Source organism: Zingiber officinale, chromosome 3B (assembly GCF_018446385.1).
Source record: "Zingiber officinale cultivar Zhangliang chromosome 3B, Zo_v1.1, whole genome shotgun sequence".
Taxonomy (NCBI): domain Eukaryota; kingdom Viridiplantae; phylum Streptophyta; class Magnoliopsida; order Zingiberales; family Zingiberaceae; genus Zingiber; species Zingiber officinale.
Genome location: NC_055991.1, coordinates 14,993,363 through 15,009,013, shown reverse-complemented (window position 1 = coordinate 15,009,013; position 15,651 = coordinate 14,993,363). Strand labels below are relative to the sequence as shown.

At 39.2% G+C, this 15,651-nt stretch overlaps 1 protein-coding gene across 2 annotated transcripts in view; it reads left to right on the top strand.

Moving 5' to 3' along the window:
* The first annotated feature begins 1,765 nt into the window (after positions 1 to 1,765).
* The window catches only part of LOC122055970 (1-acyl-sn-glycerol-3-phosphate acyltransferase PLS1-like), a 50,932-nt gene continuing 37,046 nt past the window's right edge, over positions 1,766 to 15,651 (top strand). For both annotated transcript variants that reach the window (XM_042617680.1, XM_042617681.1), the window contains exons 1-2: positions 1,766 to 2,091; positions 2,374 to 2,496. In XM_042617680.1, coding sequence (XP_042473614.1) covers positions 2,011 to 2,091; positions 2,374 to 2,496 — 204 coding nt within the window. In that variant the 5' untranslated portion in view covers positions 1,766 to 2,010. The remainder of the gene's footprint in view (positions 2,092 to 2,373; positions 2,497 to 15,651) is intronic.

The following is a 15,651-nucleotide window of genomic DNA, read 5'->3' as shown; positions in this document are numbered from 1 at the left end:
CCATTTCATTTTCATTACTAATACACAAAAAGATAAAAAATTATTGGCACTATTTTTATTTAAAATTAAACTATATTATAAAAAATTCCTAAAACTAAATGAGAAATAGGATAATAAAATTAGAAAGTTGTTAAATTATATTATTAAATACTTTTAAAATTTCACAAATACTACATATTCCATTGTCATAAAAATAAATATATATTAACATTATTAATATTTTTACAAAATATGAATATAATAATTCTCTTTATTAAAATGAATTTTCTAACAATTGATATGTTGAATTTAACATGTTGATACAGTGAACATTATTTAAGTCTTATGTCATTTTTTTTATAAAATTTACCTCTATTATTTTATTATAGATGAATGCGACTATAAATAGAAAATAATATTTTTAATTGGTTCATTTACTAAAATTCTTTATCTTTATTGAACACATAAATTTAAAACATGATAAGGCAATGAATATAAAAAAAATAAACCATAGACATAAATTTAAGTATTATCAAATGATATTAAAATTATTTTATGAGTTAATCCATATTCTTCTAAAATTAAATATAATTATAAGATATTGTGAGCATTATGTTATTTATCAAAAATTCTATAAATTAATAATCTTTTATAGATATTTTAGGAGTTATTGATGTTATAGGAAATCACACTCATATATGAATGTGTTTACCAATGATCATCCAAAATATCTGAACATAAAGAAATTTTATTATTTAATTTATTAAATTCTTCAATTATTCCCCCCTTGTTTTACTAATCATTTAATTATTTTTATAAGTATAGTTCTAAGAACACATTTAGAAGATGGAGATTTTTCAAAAAAATCTTCAAAAATACATTTAAATCTAAAACTTAAATCCAAAATTAAATGAAAGATGTTCTTCCCTAGTGATTTTTTTAATTTATTATAAGAATATAAAAATAAATTATAATTATTATTTCTACTCGTGGAAAATTTGGATAATTGTGCTTGAGCACAGTCGATTCCATATTCTATCAAGTGCTTCACTTCTGGATGTCGTTTCAACAATTCGTAGACGCTGCCAACTTGGAATTTGTATAAAATATTATAGTGCTTATTTTTTACATGCAATTCTCCCGACAAGAGTGATCTTGTCAAAATGTTTAGTAGAAATAGAAGATTTTAGAGTAACTTTCCAAACCTGAGAAGTAATTGCATCGATATTTTCTTGTATTTCAAGTGTCATAGTTAGATTCGGAAGTTGTTTGGTCTCATCATCAGTGGATTGATATTTAGATTCACTATTTTCTTGTCCTTCTGAGATCGAGATGATGAATCTCCTCGCCCTCGGTCGCCTTCTTGCCCTCAGCCTCCTTCCATTATAGTCAGAACTTGAAAGAGGAAGTCTAAAGTGTGTAGAACTAGAGTCTAGAGCGTGTAGATATTATGGAATTGAGAATGAGAGAAGGGAAGACGTATGTGAAAATAATAAAATGAATTATATATTTATAAAGTTGGGAGAGTAACTAATGTTAAATTATAGCCCTTAAAAAAAAAAAAAAAAGTCAAATGATGCTTCTTTTTTATCCCAATCCCAATAGCTAGGACAACCATTCCAATGGTCAGAATAGCCGGTTAACTAATGGTTCCAACTATCAGAATTGCCGGTTCTGATTCGGCCCGAGGTCGGGCCTACCCGAACGTTGATCAGCTGCCGAGGAGCAGGCTTTGCCGCTAAACCAGTCCTAAAATCAAACTGAAACTCCGCTATCGGTTATGCACCAATCGGAGATTACGGTGGGACCACGGTTAGAAGTGAGCACCGTCTCCGCGCTCCTCATAAAGTCTCCTCAGCGAACTCTCTGATCGATGCATTTGATGCGCGAGACGGCCAGTCTGGTGGGCCTCGCCGACGCTTGATACCCGAGGAGAGGATCCTCGGCGAACAAAGCGCAGCACTCATCTACGAAACCTTCCTTGGTTTCTCGCCGCCTTCCGAGTCCGTGTTGTCTCGCAGGATCTCGGCCATGGCGATCGCCGTGGCGTTGGTCGTGGTTCCTCTTGGTCTTCTGTTCCTTCTCCCAGGGTTAATCGTGAATCTCATTCAGGTAAACCTCATTCCTCTTTCCTTATCGTTTTATCTTGCTTTTTGGTCTAGTTTGTAGTTTAATGATTGGGGATTGTTGCAGTTTTAGGTATTTTGTTTGCGTTACGTCTAATACTTTGTTCCTCTCAGCTATTTCGTCTTCTGTTCTGTGTTCTGAGTGTTATTTTCCTAAGCATTTAACTTCATTTTTTGGTGGCATGATACACATTCTTTACGTGCGCAAGTTTTTTTTTTTTTCAGTATATATTTTGTTTACCAGTATCTTTGGTTTCTGGTAATGCAGGCTACGCTTTTCATAACAATACGGCCTTTTTCGAAGAGCATATACAGGAGGATTAACAGAGTGGTAGCGGAACTACTGTGGCTCCAGCTTATATGGCTTGTTGACTGGTGGGCTGGTGCCAAGGTAATATTTCTGAAGAGGTTAGAGTTCACTTCACTGGTCATTGTCCGGACTGCTCTCTTATAACATATCGTGCCTGGATACAGATTTTACCTATTTTGTATGTTAATTTACTTAGGATTCAACATCTCAACCATGCTGCAGTTATGTTCTAGCAAAAGATATCTTTTGTTATACGTTTCTTTTTTCTGAAAACTAATGAACAAATTTATCTAGTGCATGGATATAAAAGGTACCAAGTACGGGATAACCTACCTTAAACCATTCTTTTGACTGAATAAACAAAAACGAGTTATAAAAGCATCCCAAAACACAAGAAAAAGATGTCACATTGGAAGAAATAAATCTTGCACGATCATGTGGTATCTTCAGGTTGGTGAAGATGATCTGGATATGGTAGAAAAGTTTGTTGACTGTCGTTTGAGTATGATTAATGTACCAGCACAGGCTCTTAGTTTCTGAATGACACCCTTCCTCTGGATAATTTAGGGACCACTTGTCATCAAACAATTCTATTCTTGTACTAGGTGCCAATACATGACATTAAAAATATGTTCACATGACTCATCCTAAAGATGACACAAAATCTCATTTTGTGCTGGTGGCAATGACGGAACTTCTCATTCTGCCAACTGATATCGGCGCCTAACATGCCTTGTATTTCTCGTTTTGACCAGGGACTGAAACCCCATCTCAGTAAGTGATTTCAACATTTGGAATAGACAACCACAATAATAGAGCAATTAAATATTCAAATATATAACAAATGTAAGTTGTTTAAATTACACAGACAATTGGAAACAAAGACTTAACAAATATGCCAACTATTACTGAAAGAAATCAATAAAAAAGCAAAATGCGAAAAAAAAAACTGGACTACTCAACGATGAATACAATTCTGATGATTTTAGTATAGAAACCTAACCTTAATGATCTGATTCAACATCCTGATTCTTGAGTGCTCGCCTTTGATAAATCTAGAGGCAAGTCATGCAGAATGTGAATAGCTTGTAGGATAAAACAACAATATGTATAAAGTAATATGGTAAGCAATAAAAGGTAATTAGCATTAACATATGTATCTAGCTTAAAGTTTTACTATTGCATCACAATAATTTTTAGTTAACCCTTTATTTTTAATAAGCTTGAGCATAGTGAGTTGTGAGATATTGCTGCATTCATTCAGAAGCATCAAATTCAGAGTGGTGTGGATGCTCAACATTACATTCTCAACATAGGCATCACTGCTATAACACAACAACCCGCACACTGGCTACCAATCCCATGTGATTATTGATGATATAATACTCGTGGTTGCAAACTATCGAGCTAACCTTGGTTCTATCATAGCATTCGTTTTATATGTGTTGTTTATCAAGTATATCATGGATCATAGTATAAGATTAGTTAAGTTGTTCCTCTTAAGCACATCATGCGTTGTAGCAATTAATGATTTTAATTGATTCAACTAGCACTTTATGTGGGAAAGGAATAATTACCAAGTTGGCATCACTCCATTTTTTTAATAAATTCTAAGCACATTGAAATTTAAGCATAACATCGTTTCATTCCTTCCTCTGGTCAGAGGTGTCCAACTTGTTGATAAGATAGAAAATGTAGGTAAGCTAACACTGACCCAAGAGCATTTGAGCGAGATTCAAATTGTATTTTTTCTTCCCGGGGAAGGGTTTATTGTATGCAGCTTTATCCTATTTTGCAAGAGACTATTTTTGAGATTCTAACTCATGACCTCCAAGGCAGTAACTTACCGTTGTGCCAATGCTCCTCTTCTTCTCGCTCTATAATAGAAGTAGCAAAATGTAGTTTTAGCAAGAAGAGACAGAGAAAGCTCTTTGTGAAGGAAAAATGACGTTTGAGTGGCTTAAAAAGTTCTCACAGATAGTCACTTACCGTTATTAAACATATATAAGCACTTTCATATGCAAATTTCAGTTACTCCATTCACTTTTTTTCTTCTTCATTTGCTTCTTTAGCATTTATCCAAAACTAGCCCCAACCTTCTATAAGGCCACTCTGATGTGCGTAGATTATATACTCTTTTATGCATGTTTTTACGCACATTTACATACTTTGAGCATGCTTGATCTATGCATTTTTATACTTCCAGCTTTCCTTTTAGCATATTTACTCTTTTGGTTCGGAGATCTGCTTTTTGTGCATTTTCTGTACACAGGAGTCGATTTGGTGAAGAATCTACATCTTTGGGCATGCATTGGAAGAAACGAAGGGAGAAAGCACCGGGCCGTGTACCTCACACGACCATGCACTGGGATGGAGCTCGGGCTGTGTGGAGTTTGGCACCAACAGAAGAGGAAGATGACATGGCCGTGTGAACCTCACACGACCGTGTCAAGATTTGAAGCCAACCAGAGCAGAAGCCTTGGCACGGCCGTGTGAGACTTCCGAGACCAGCGGTGTGGCCGTGTCGCCACACTGTATCATTTCCAGAGACCAGCGGTGTGGCGTGTGCACCACACCACCGTGTAGCATTTCCAGAGAGCAGGGGGTTTGGCCGTGTGCACCACACTGTAGTCACAGGAAGGGAAGTGGACATGGCGTGTGAATCTCACACGGCCGTGTCACGGCGCCCGAATCCCTCCTCTATTTAAACCCTCCTTCATGATTTGAAAGGGATCTCCCCCTTTGGGAGAAAGCAAGATTTGGTGGTTTCCTCCCATTCTTGGGAGGATTTCTGGGCGATTCTAAGGGAGATCTCGACGATTTCGACTCCGGAGCGAGGATTGGATCCGAAGACAAGGCTTCTTTGTAGATAAGTTTTCTCTTTTCCCCTCTTCTTGTTTTCTTGGATTGGGGATTCAAGGAATGCTTGTAATCTCTATTCTTTCGGGTTTTCTTCCTCGATTCATGGAGTAGATCTTGTATTCTAGGATTAAGGGAGTATTTGTATGATGGATTGATGTAATCTCTTATGGATTTGTCATTTTCTTGTTTCAATGACATTATCTTGCTTGCATCAATTAGATCTTGAATGATTGATGGTGGTTTGTGCTTAATTCTCATTCTTGATTGATTGTTTGGATTTCTTATGGACTTGGTAAGGATAAACTCTCACTCGATCATCCGAGGGATCCACGTGACAGGTGCAAACCCGTGTAAGGACGTTTGAGAGATAATCTTGAAGAGGAAATAGGAATATTCAAGAGAGTAGGATGGATTCTATGATTAACTTCTTGTATCTTTATAGATTAATAAGGTGTGGGCTTCTATGTTGATATCCGAGGAAGGCATAGTAATAGGTGCGCTTCTGTGTAAGGACAACATAGGTTCATGTCTAATTAATCCTATTTAGATACATTTCTCAGTCCTTAGCCGGTTGTCTATTGCAAGAGGGAACCGGTAACTTTCTACATGTTTGGCAATGGAGGAATAAGAATTGGTGAACCATTTACATTCAAGAAATCTTACAAAGAAACCGAAACTCCTAGAATCTCCCTTTATCATAACCCAAAACACTAAACTCTTGTTTGTTGATCTCTAATATTAGATTTGTTTACCTTTACTTTGCTTTTGAAACGATTGGATAGTTGTTTAGCTAATTCGCATTGAGACATTTCTAGTGCTTATTCCAGTCCCTGTGGATACGATAATCTTTTATATTACTTGCGACATTTCCGTACACTTGCGGAGCGTAACACACTCCTCTCTGCTCATCTCCATGGTGGAGCCGGTTATCATGCAGCTGGAGGAAGTGAGAGGCTTAGCGAACACATTCAACGTGGACTTTACAGTAAAGGATCTTAACATTCGCATATGACATGAAAAATCTAAGCAATGAGTAATGAGCATGATGCACATGTAAAAAGGAATCATAAGAGAATGCCAATCAACTAAGAAAAGGTCCTTCCAGTTAAGATTTTCTACCAAAGTCACTAAATTAATCCACACATCAGTTTAGTAATATTAAGGACTTTACACCCTCCAATTTCTTGGTCTGAAGCTTACAATAATTGGATATCGTGGTGTCATTATAAGAACAATAGAGATTGTTTAACACTTGATTATGATCTTGATACGCCGCTGGCAAATTGGTACAACAGGCTAAGTTGTCATAAACATTCACCGCAGGCCTCAAAATTTAGCTTTTAACTTCCTTAGTCATTAGCTCACTCTCCCATAAATTCAGAGGTCCTTTTGAGCTGCTCATAGGGCATTTAGGAGCAAAGTTAACTCAATTCCCAGCAGCTATACGAGTCAAAACATGCCCTTATGAACCCCTACAGTTCTGAATTTATTGACCATTATAAACTGCAAATAATATTTGACAAATTTAACTCACTTCCATTACTTAGCCCGCCCTCTGAAAGGCCAAGTATAAAAATTTAGACTCTTTGATTCTGGAATTGATTTAATCATAACTAATTATTTTCTAAGCCATAATGGTGTATAACTCCTATTATCAGTGATAGGAGGAAGGCCCTAACACAAAGGAAAATCATGCCACCTCAAGTGATGTTTGTCGAGATGGAATTTGCTAAGTGGAAATACTAAAGAATTCCTTAATGAAGTTGCTGCCCTATTCCACACAAACAAAACTCTCTCTAAATTTTGAATACATAAAACCTTCTAATCCCAAGGGCTTCCCAACAAGAGTATGAGATAATAAAATTAGAGTTCCAACAAACACAAGTAACTTGGGATTACCCTACAATGGTAGCCGTGTGCATGGGAAAAGGGCAAAAGTAGACGCGCTCCATCACATGCTTGTTGTCGTTGTTGCCAATTGAGAGAAATGAAGGATTATAAAAATCCAAGCTGGAAGGAGGAGAAAAGAATCTGAGTAAGGGCTTTACTAAATGTTCTTAGGAGTAGAAGCTCGTTGCTTGGAAGTATTTATTGCATGCCAAAAGACCACTCTTAAATTGGCTGTGTCGAAGAGGAAATATTGATATTGTCTACAGGAGGGAGTGCTTCCTCTAGGCATCGATAACACTCAAGCACAGAGGAAAGGGAGGAAGCATTAAATCCTAGATGGAGATTATCCTTAAAGCCTCAAAAATACCTTTATTAAACTAAGAGGATGACACAAGCTATTGCTATCTGATTGCTATAGACGATAATTGACAATGTGGATTGAGAGGATGAGAATATCTAATCACAAAGGGGAATGAATCTTGGCAATGACGCGAGGATAAGAGTGCTCACAATCACTTCCTTAGTAAACAAGTTATAGGAAAGATGGAGTTACGAGATTTGATCGTGGACAAGATCTTGATTGACCCCTTAACTTATTGAGTGCAAGAACCCCTTTATTACAAGGGTGCTATCAACATCAATACTCCATTGGGAGATCCATAAAACTCAACATTTAATTATATTGACACCCATGCTGAGAAGAGTGTTAAGAAATCTTTGATGAGAACAACCTATGAAAATGCAGTTTTACTTTTATGGTTATAGGTGCCACTTGGCCTTAGGGGATCCCTTAGACACACATTGGAATAGGTGACTAAATTGGCATTTAAGGCTTGAAAATTGAGACAAATGACCAATGTAGAGTCATAGATAATGAACCCTGCACTCAACTTCACAATATTTGCCTCCAACTTAATCATAATCAAGAAGTGATACGACATAAATGTTGGAAAGATTGTGCTCTAACTTGTTCGAGTTAGACAAAGATGTTTTGATGTTTGGTAAATTCTTAGTCAAAGGTACGTGATTAGGGGTGTAAATTTGGGTAGGTCGGGTGAGTTCGGTTCGGGTTGAAGCAAGGATTTAAAAAAAAATAGCAACTCGAACCTGAACACCATGGATAAACATTTTGTTCCGTGTCAGGCGGAATGGGCGAAACTTGCCGTTCCACCACCGCACCGAAACTGGCACCAAACTAGCGGCGATTTCGTCGTGTCATGCGTCACGCGCTAAAAGGAAGCACGCTCGTCATCGGCAGAGTCGCCAGACGCTTCCGGTGCCGTCGGAAGCCTCGGAGGGCACCTGAAGCGTCGTGGGCGTCGTGACGCGATTTTTCTGGCGGCGCCGGAAAGCATTGCGGGACTCTTTCGGCACCGCCGGAAGCGTTGTCGGAGGTGTCACTGGACGCCTCCGGTGCTGTCGGAGGTGTCCGCAGGGCGTAGGGAGTGCGCTGGTGGGCTCGCGTCGCGGGCGGGCGTGGGGCTTTTCTGTGTAAAATTAATATTTTAAATAAATCAAGCAATTCCTACTTGTTTGTGATATTTCAAAGAGGCTTTCGTAAACCCTAATTAAATTATCTCAATAAAATATAAAAAATATATTTAAATTTTTTTAAAAAATAATAAATTTTATTAAATAATATTCCGAATTGTTTTTACTGTTTAAAAAATTCTAAAAAATTAAAAAAAAATTAAAATTTTTTATAAAAATTCTAAAAAAATTCTAATAAATCAATTTATATTCTTATATATATATATACATATTTAATTATTTTGTAAGGTAACATATTATGATATTATGACAATATTAAGTTGATTATTTTTAAAGAAAACTATATTTGATTATTTTTTATAACAATATTAAGTTGTTTAATAATGAAAGCTTACATAAAATTAATATATAACTTATTTTTAAATTATACATAATAAATATATTTATCTAATAATTACTATATATAAATAAAAAAAAATACCAAAACAGTATCGGTACGACACGATACGATACCGAAACCATATTGTTCCGGTCTGGGATCGAAACTTCGGCACGGGTCGAAATTTTAAACCTTGCCGAACACAACTGAAAACCTAAACCTGAACTCGGATAACTCGACCAACCCGATTAAAAATGACTTTTTTTTTACTATTTTTCTAATAATTCTTCACTTTTATCTCAATACTTCATTATTATCATACTAACCTTGATATTGATATATGTTAGAATAAGTAAAAGGGTATTTGTGTCTTTTGGTGTATATCTTCTTTTCTATATAAAGGCCTAACTCGTGGGGTTTCTATGACACGAGATTTTAGGTTTTACTTTGAACATGGTATCAGAGCCAAGTTAAAAAACCCTAATTTCTTTCCTTACCCCGCGCCGTCTTTCCTCTGCCCCGCGCCGTTTTTCTGCCGCACATCTTTCTGGTCAAGCTCGCGCCTCGTCGACCTTTCTCCTCCTCAAGCTCGCGCCTCGTCGGCCTTTCTCTTCCGCAGCCGGCTTCTCCAGCGTGAAGGGGGCGACGACCGCTTCCTCTGCTTCGGTCGTTTCAAAGAAGGGGGAGTCGCGAGGAGGGTCCGGAAGGGGGACGCCCGTTTCGTGGGCGCCGAGCTCTACCTCGTCTCCACCATATCATCGTTGCTTCTCCCTTGATCTCTTCGCCCTCCTCTTCAAGGCTTGCGACCAAGGATTGAGCACGAACCCCAATCCTTCTCCTGTCTCTGTGTTCGATCGCCCTGCGCTTTGACCTGATCCCTCGCGAGAGAGAAGCCTCTGCCGTTGTTGGTTTTCTGTTGCAGCGCTTTGACCTGATCCCTCGCGAGAGAGAAGCCTCTGCCGTTGTTGGTTTTCTGTTGCACAGAGGAGGAGGAAGGGCAGAGGTGAAGGATCTACAACAAGGCTCGAAAATCCCTTCTACGTGCCTTATTCTTCCTTACAAGCTCCAACCCTGCCCTTCACCAGCAGAAAGGCTCAACACCAGAAGAAGCAATCCAGCAGAAGCTCAGTTTATCTATTCATGGCTACATCTGACGCCCCAAAGCCAGATATCTCAATCTTTACCAACCATATTACTGCACCCCTATCTTCCGAGCAGTTGGATGGTAAAAATTATATCTCCTGGGCATCTCACATTGAACTTTGGCTTGTTGGACAGGGATATGAGACACATCTCACTCCAACTGAAGAAGATGTTCAAGACGCCGATTGTCCTCTGTGGAAGAAGGTTGACGCTCAGTTGTGTTGTATTATCCGAGCCACCATCCATTCATCTCTTAGGAATGTCTTCCGTACTCACAAAACCTGCAAAGCTGTTTGGACACAAGCTCAACAACTCTTTACAAACACCTCTCGGCGACTCTATCAAGTTTGTGAAGATCTCATGACTATCCTCAGCGCTAATCAGATTAAGGATTCAATGTCAAATTATTTGGGTTCAGTTTCTAGCCTTCTTTGTGACTTCAATGAACTGCTCCCACCTGCGGCCGATCCTGTTGAAGAGCTTGAAAATCGGAAGAAATTTTTTATGTCTTTGGCTTTATATGGTCTGCCCACAGATTATTCTCATGTCCGTGACCAGATCCTGCAATGGACAATACCTGGGCGACTCTTCTCCGTGTCCCGACCAAAGTCTTAACGATGTCTTCTTCTGTTCCTGTTGACTCGTCAGGTTTGGTCTCTCGACACAAAGGACCTCCACCTCGCAAGGGTAGCAAAGAACGCCCTTGGTGTGATCACTGCCACCGATCGGGACACACGATTGATAAGTGTTGGAGTCTACATGGTCGTCCTCCTCATGCTGCTCAGATCGTTCAGAGTTCTGTTACTTCTTCAGCTTCCACTTCACAGTTAACACCTGATTCGACTTCAACACCTTCCTATACTGACTTTCTGAAATGGTTTGAGGATCGACAGGCTTCGGGCTCCACTGCTACCATTGCAGACGCTGGTACTTCCTTTGCTGGCATATCTCGTTCTTCGAGTCCTTGGGTTCTTGATTCTGGGGCCACCGATCATATCACTGGTAATAAATCCCTTTTTTCCTCTCTCACTACTTCTGGTAATTTACCAATGGTCACCATGGCCAATGGTTCCCAAACTCAATCCCAGGGTATTGGTATTGTTCATCCTTCTTCATCTCTTTCAGTTCATAATGTTCTTTATGTTCCCGGCGCTCCTTTTAATTTATTGTCGATAAGTCAACTTACTCGATCTCTTGATTGTGTCATTTCTTTTACTAACACGTCTGTTTCCTTACAGGACCGGAGTACGGGGAGGATGATTGGCTTCGGATGTGAATCTCATGGCCTATATCGACTTCACCAACCCTCTTTTGTTGGTTCGGCGGCGGCATCTCCACTTCTTATTCATGCTCAGTTGGGACATCTAGGTCTTAATAAGTTGAAACAGTTACATCCTAGTCTTTCTCACTTAGACTCTTTATCTTGTGCGTCGTGTCAATTAGGTAAGCATGTTCGTAATTCTTTTTCTCCTCGTATTGAGAGTCGGGCTATGTCTCCTTTTTCTTTGGTTCATTCTGATGTTTGGGGTCCGAGTCGTGTTTCTTCTACAATGGGGTCAAGGTATTTTGTTACTTTTATAGACGATTTTTCCCGTTGTACATGGTTATATACTTATATCTAATGAAGGATCGTTCAGAATTGTTTTCTATTTTTGAATCCTTTTTCCTTGAAATAAAAACTCAATTTGGTACTTCCCTTCGAACTTTGCAAAGTGATAATGCACGCGAGTATTTATCTACTCAGTTTCGTACCTTCTTGACATCTCATGGTGTGCTGCATTGCACGTCTTGCCCTCATACCCCTCAACAGAATGGGGTTGCAGAACGCAAGAATCGTCATCTCCTTGAAACCACTCGGACTCTTCTTCTCCATTCTCATGTCCCTCATCAGTTTTGGGGTGACGCCATACTGCGTGTTATCTCATCAATCGCATGCCTTCATCTACTCTCCAGGGTAAAATACCTCATCAGGTGCTTTATCCACATCAGTCCCTTCATCCTCTACCACCTCGGGTCTTTGGTTCTATTTGTTTTGCTCATGCTCTTGATCCCGGCATTGACAAACTCTCTCCTCGGTCTCATAAGTGTGTCTTCCTTGGGTACCCACGGTCTCAGAAAGGGTACAAGTGTTATTCCCCTACTCTTCGTCGGTACTTCATCTCTGCTGACGTCACATTCTTTGAGTCGGTTTCTTTTTTTGGTCCTTCCGCTTCAAAGGCCGAGGTTTCTCCCTCTCCACCTGCACCAATGACTATCTTTTATCCTCCGGAGGCGCCTCTATCACCTCCTGCTTCGTCTCCTTTATCAGCGTCGTCCTCGTTCTGCTTTGCCGCCGACCAACACTGACACTGCCGTGGGCACATCTTTGGAGCCAAGTCCTTCGCCGTTTCCTCCGATCCCATCTCCTGACTCTGATGTTCCTATTGCACTTCGAAAGGGTATGCATTCCACTCGTAATCCTTCTCCTCACTATGTTTCTTTGAGCTATCATCATCTTTCTCCATCCTATTATTATTGTCTGTCTTCCTTGTCGTCTGTTTCTCTTCCAAAGACTGCAGGTGATGTCTTTGCCCATCCAGGATGGAAACAGGCTATGCTTGATGAAATGAGTACCTTACAGAGCAGAGCAGTGGGACTTAGGACCTCGTTCCTCTACCTCCTCGGAAGTCGGTGGTTGGTTGTCGATGGGTGTTTACGGTGAAGGTTGGTGTAGACGGCACGGTTGATCGACTTAAGACTCGTCTTGTCGCTAAAGGATATACTCAGGTATTTGGATTGGATTATGGAGACACCTTTTCTCCTGTTGCCAAGATGTCTTCTGTGCGTCTTTTCGTTGCAATTCGCCAATGGCCCCTTCATCAATTGGACATCAAAAATGCATTCTTACATGGTGACCTGCTCGAGGAAGTCTATATGGAGCAACCTCCGTGTTTTGTTGCTCAGGGGGAGTCTTCTGGTCTTGTATGTCGCTTGCGGAAATCTTTATATGGTCTCAAGCAGTCACCCAGAGCATGGTTCGATTTAATACCATAATTCAACAGTTTGACATGACTCGAAGCGAGGCTAATCATTTTGTTTTTTATCGCCACTCATCTACTGGTTGCATCTATGTAGTGGTTTATGTTGATGATATTGTCATCACAGGTAATGATCATCTTGGAATTTCACAAGTAAAATAACATCTTTTCAAACATTTCCAGACAAAAGATCTCGGCAAACTCAAATATTTTCTAGGGATAGAAGTGACACAGTCTAAAGATGGGATCATTATATCCCAAAGGAAGTATGCAATGGATATTCTGGAAGAAACAGGAATGTTAAACTCAAAGACAGTCGACAATCCCATGGATCCTAATGTCAAGCTCTTACCAAATCAGGGGGAGCCTTTTTCAGATCCTGAACGGTACAGACGATTGGTAGGGAAACTAAGCTACCTTACTGTCACTCGTCCGGATATCTTATTTGCAGTGAGTGTAGTAAGTCAGTTTCTTAGCTCTCCATGCAAAGAACATTGGGATGCAGTGACTCGCATTGTTCGATATATCAGGGGTGCACCAGGAAAGAGTCTTTTATATGAAGACAAAGGACATACTAAAGTCGTAGGATATTCTGATGCAGATTGGGCAGGATCTCCTTCTAATAAAAGGTCCACTTCTGGATTTTGTATATTTGTCGGAGGTAACCTTATTTCTTGGAAAAGCAAAAAACAAAATGTTGTGGCAAGATCAAGTGCAGAGGCAGAATATCGAGCTATGGCTATTGCTAGTCAAGAACTTATTTGGTTAAAACAGTTGTTTCAGGAACTAAGGTTTGGAGAGGTTACACAAATGTCACTCATATGTGACAACCAAGCCGTTATGCATATTGCTTCAAATCCAGTCTTCCATGAGAGAACAAAGCATATTGAAGTTGACTGTCTCTTTGTCAGAGAGAAAGTCATATCTGGAGAAATATCTACTAGTTTTGTCAACTCAAATGATCAGCTAGCAGATATATTCACTAAATCACTTAGAGGTCCCCGGATTGACTACATATGTAACAAGCTTGGTATATATGATTTATATTCTCAAGCTTGAGGGAGAGTGTTAGAATAAGTAAAAGGGTATTTGTGTCTTTTGGTGTATATCTTCTTTTCTATATAAAGGCCTAACTCGTGGGGTTTCTATAACACGAGATTTTAGGTTTTACTTTGAACAATATAAAAAAAATATCTTAATTTTCAAAATAAAATTTGATTTAATCTCAATAAAACCTACTAAACCCTAAATTCAGGTCAACCCGAACTCGACTCAATCCTAACACAACCCAACCCCCCCCCCCCCCAACCTGAACTCGAAATCCGAAAATCCCCAACCTGAACCTAATATTTTTCGAGTCGACTCTGGTAAGGTTCATTTTTGACACCCCTATACGTGATTGACTCAAGTGGTTAAATTAGGATATTGTGTTAAGTTTATATGGTGTGTTAAGTAGGTCAAAGTTGAAGTTTAAGTGAGATGAAAGTTTATGGGTGATTCTAATTTGACTAAGTAGTTGAATCAAGCCGGTTTGCTAATGAACAAAAGATTTGTGAGTGGGGATTAGTTGACTAGACATTCGACTAGGACAAGATCGGTCAATGACTAGTGAACAATGATTATCAATTGATAAAAAAAAGTTGGGAGAGAATTGTTGATTTGATAGAGATTGGCAAGAGCCGGCAGATGGTCTATCAATTAGTTGACTAGATGGAAGATTGTTACGATTCCGTAAGTACACGGATTCGTCGTTAGTAATATATAAGATTGTCGAACCACAAGGACTGTTGCAAAGTAAGCACTAGAGATGTCGCAAAGTAAGTTATCTAGATAGTCGAAAGTTGGCTTTGGCGTTTGCAAACTAACGAGAGTGATTGAAGAGAGAAAGAGAAGGATGAGAGAATCGATCTTGGAGGGAATTGAGCTTTGTGAAATTGATTCTAGGATTTCGGTTTCGTTGTGGTGGAACCTGATGTATCATGTTCTATCTTTTACTCATTGTCAACCAATATACCTTCGCCGGAAGTTAAAGTTACTATCCTTAAGTACTAATCAGAGAAGATCCCTGTGAAATCCTGTTACGGTTAACCCCCGTCACTAGGGCGCTTCGGTAGATCACAAGAATACAAATCTAATCGGTATCATTAGGGATAGAGATAGGGGTTTGGTTTTGTCTCTTACTTCCTTGTGGAGAAGTTGTCTCTCCTTTCAAGGGAATATCCTAGATGTCCGTGAACGGGTTACCCACTAGGGCCCCTCGGGTATACGATCTAAGATCCTCTCTTTACGAAATTAGCAATTCCGACACAATCAATTAACATGACAAGACAACAAGTCTCATGCATATCAAATAGAAACGAAGCAAGAGAAATCATCCAACGAGTAAAGGCACAAACATGAGTCTTACATCAAACCCTATCCAAAACTACTCCCTACATCCATAGAAAAGGAGAT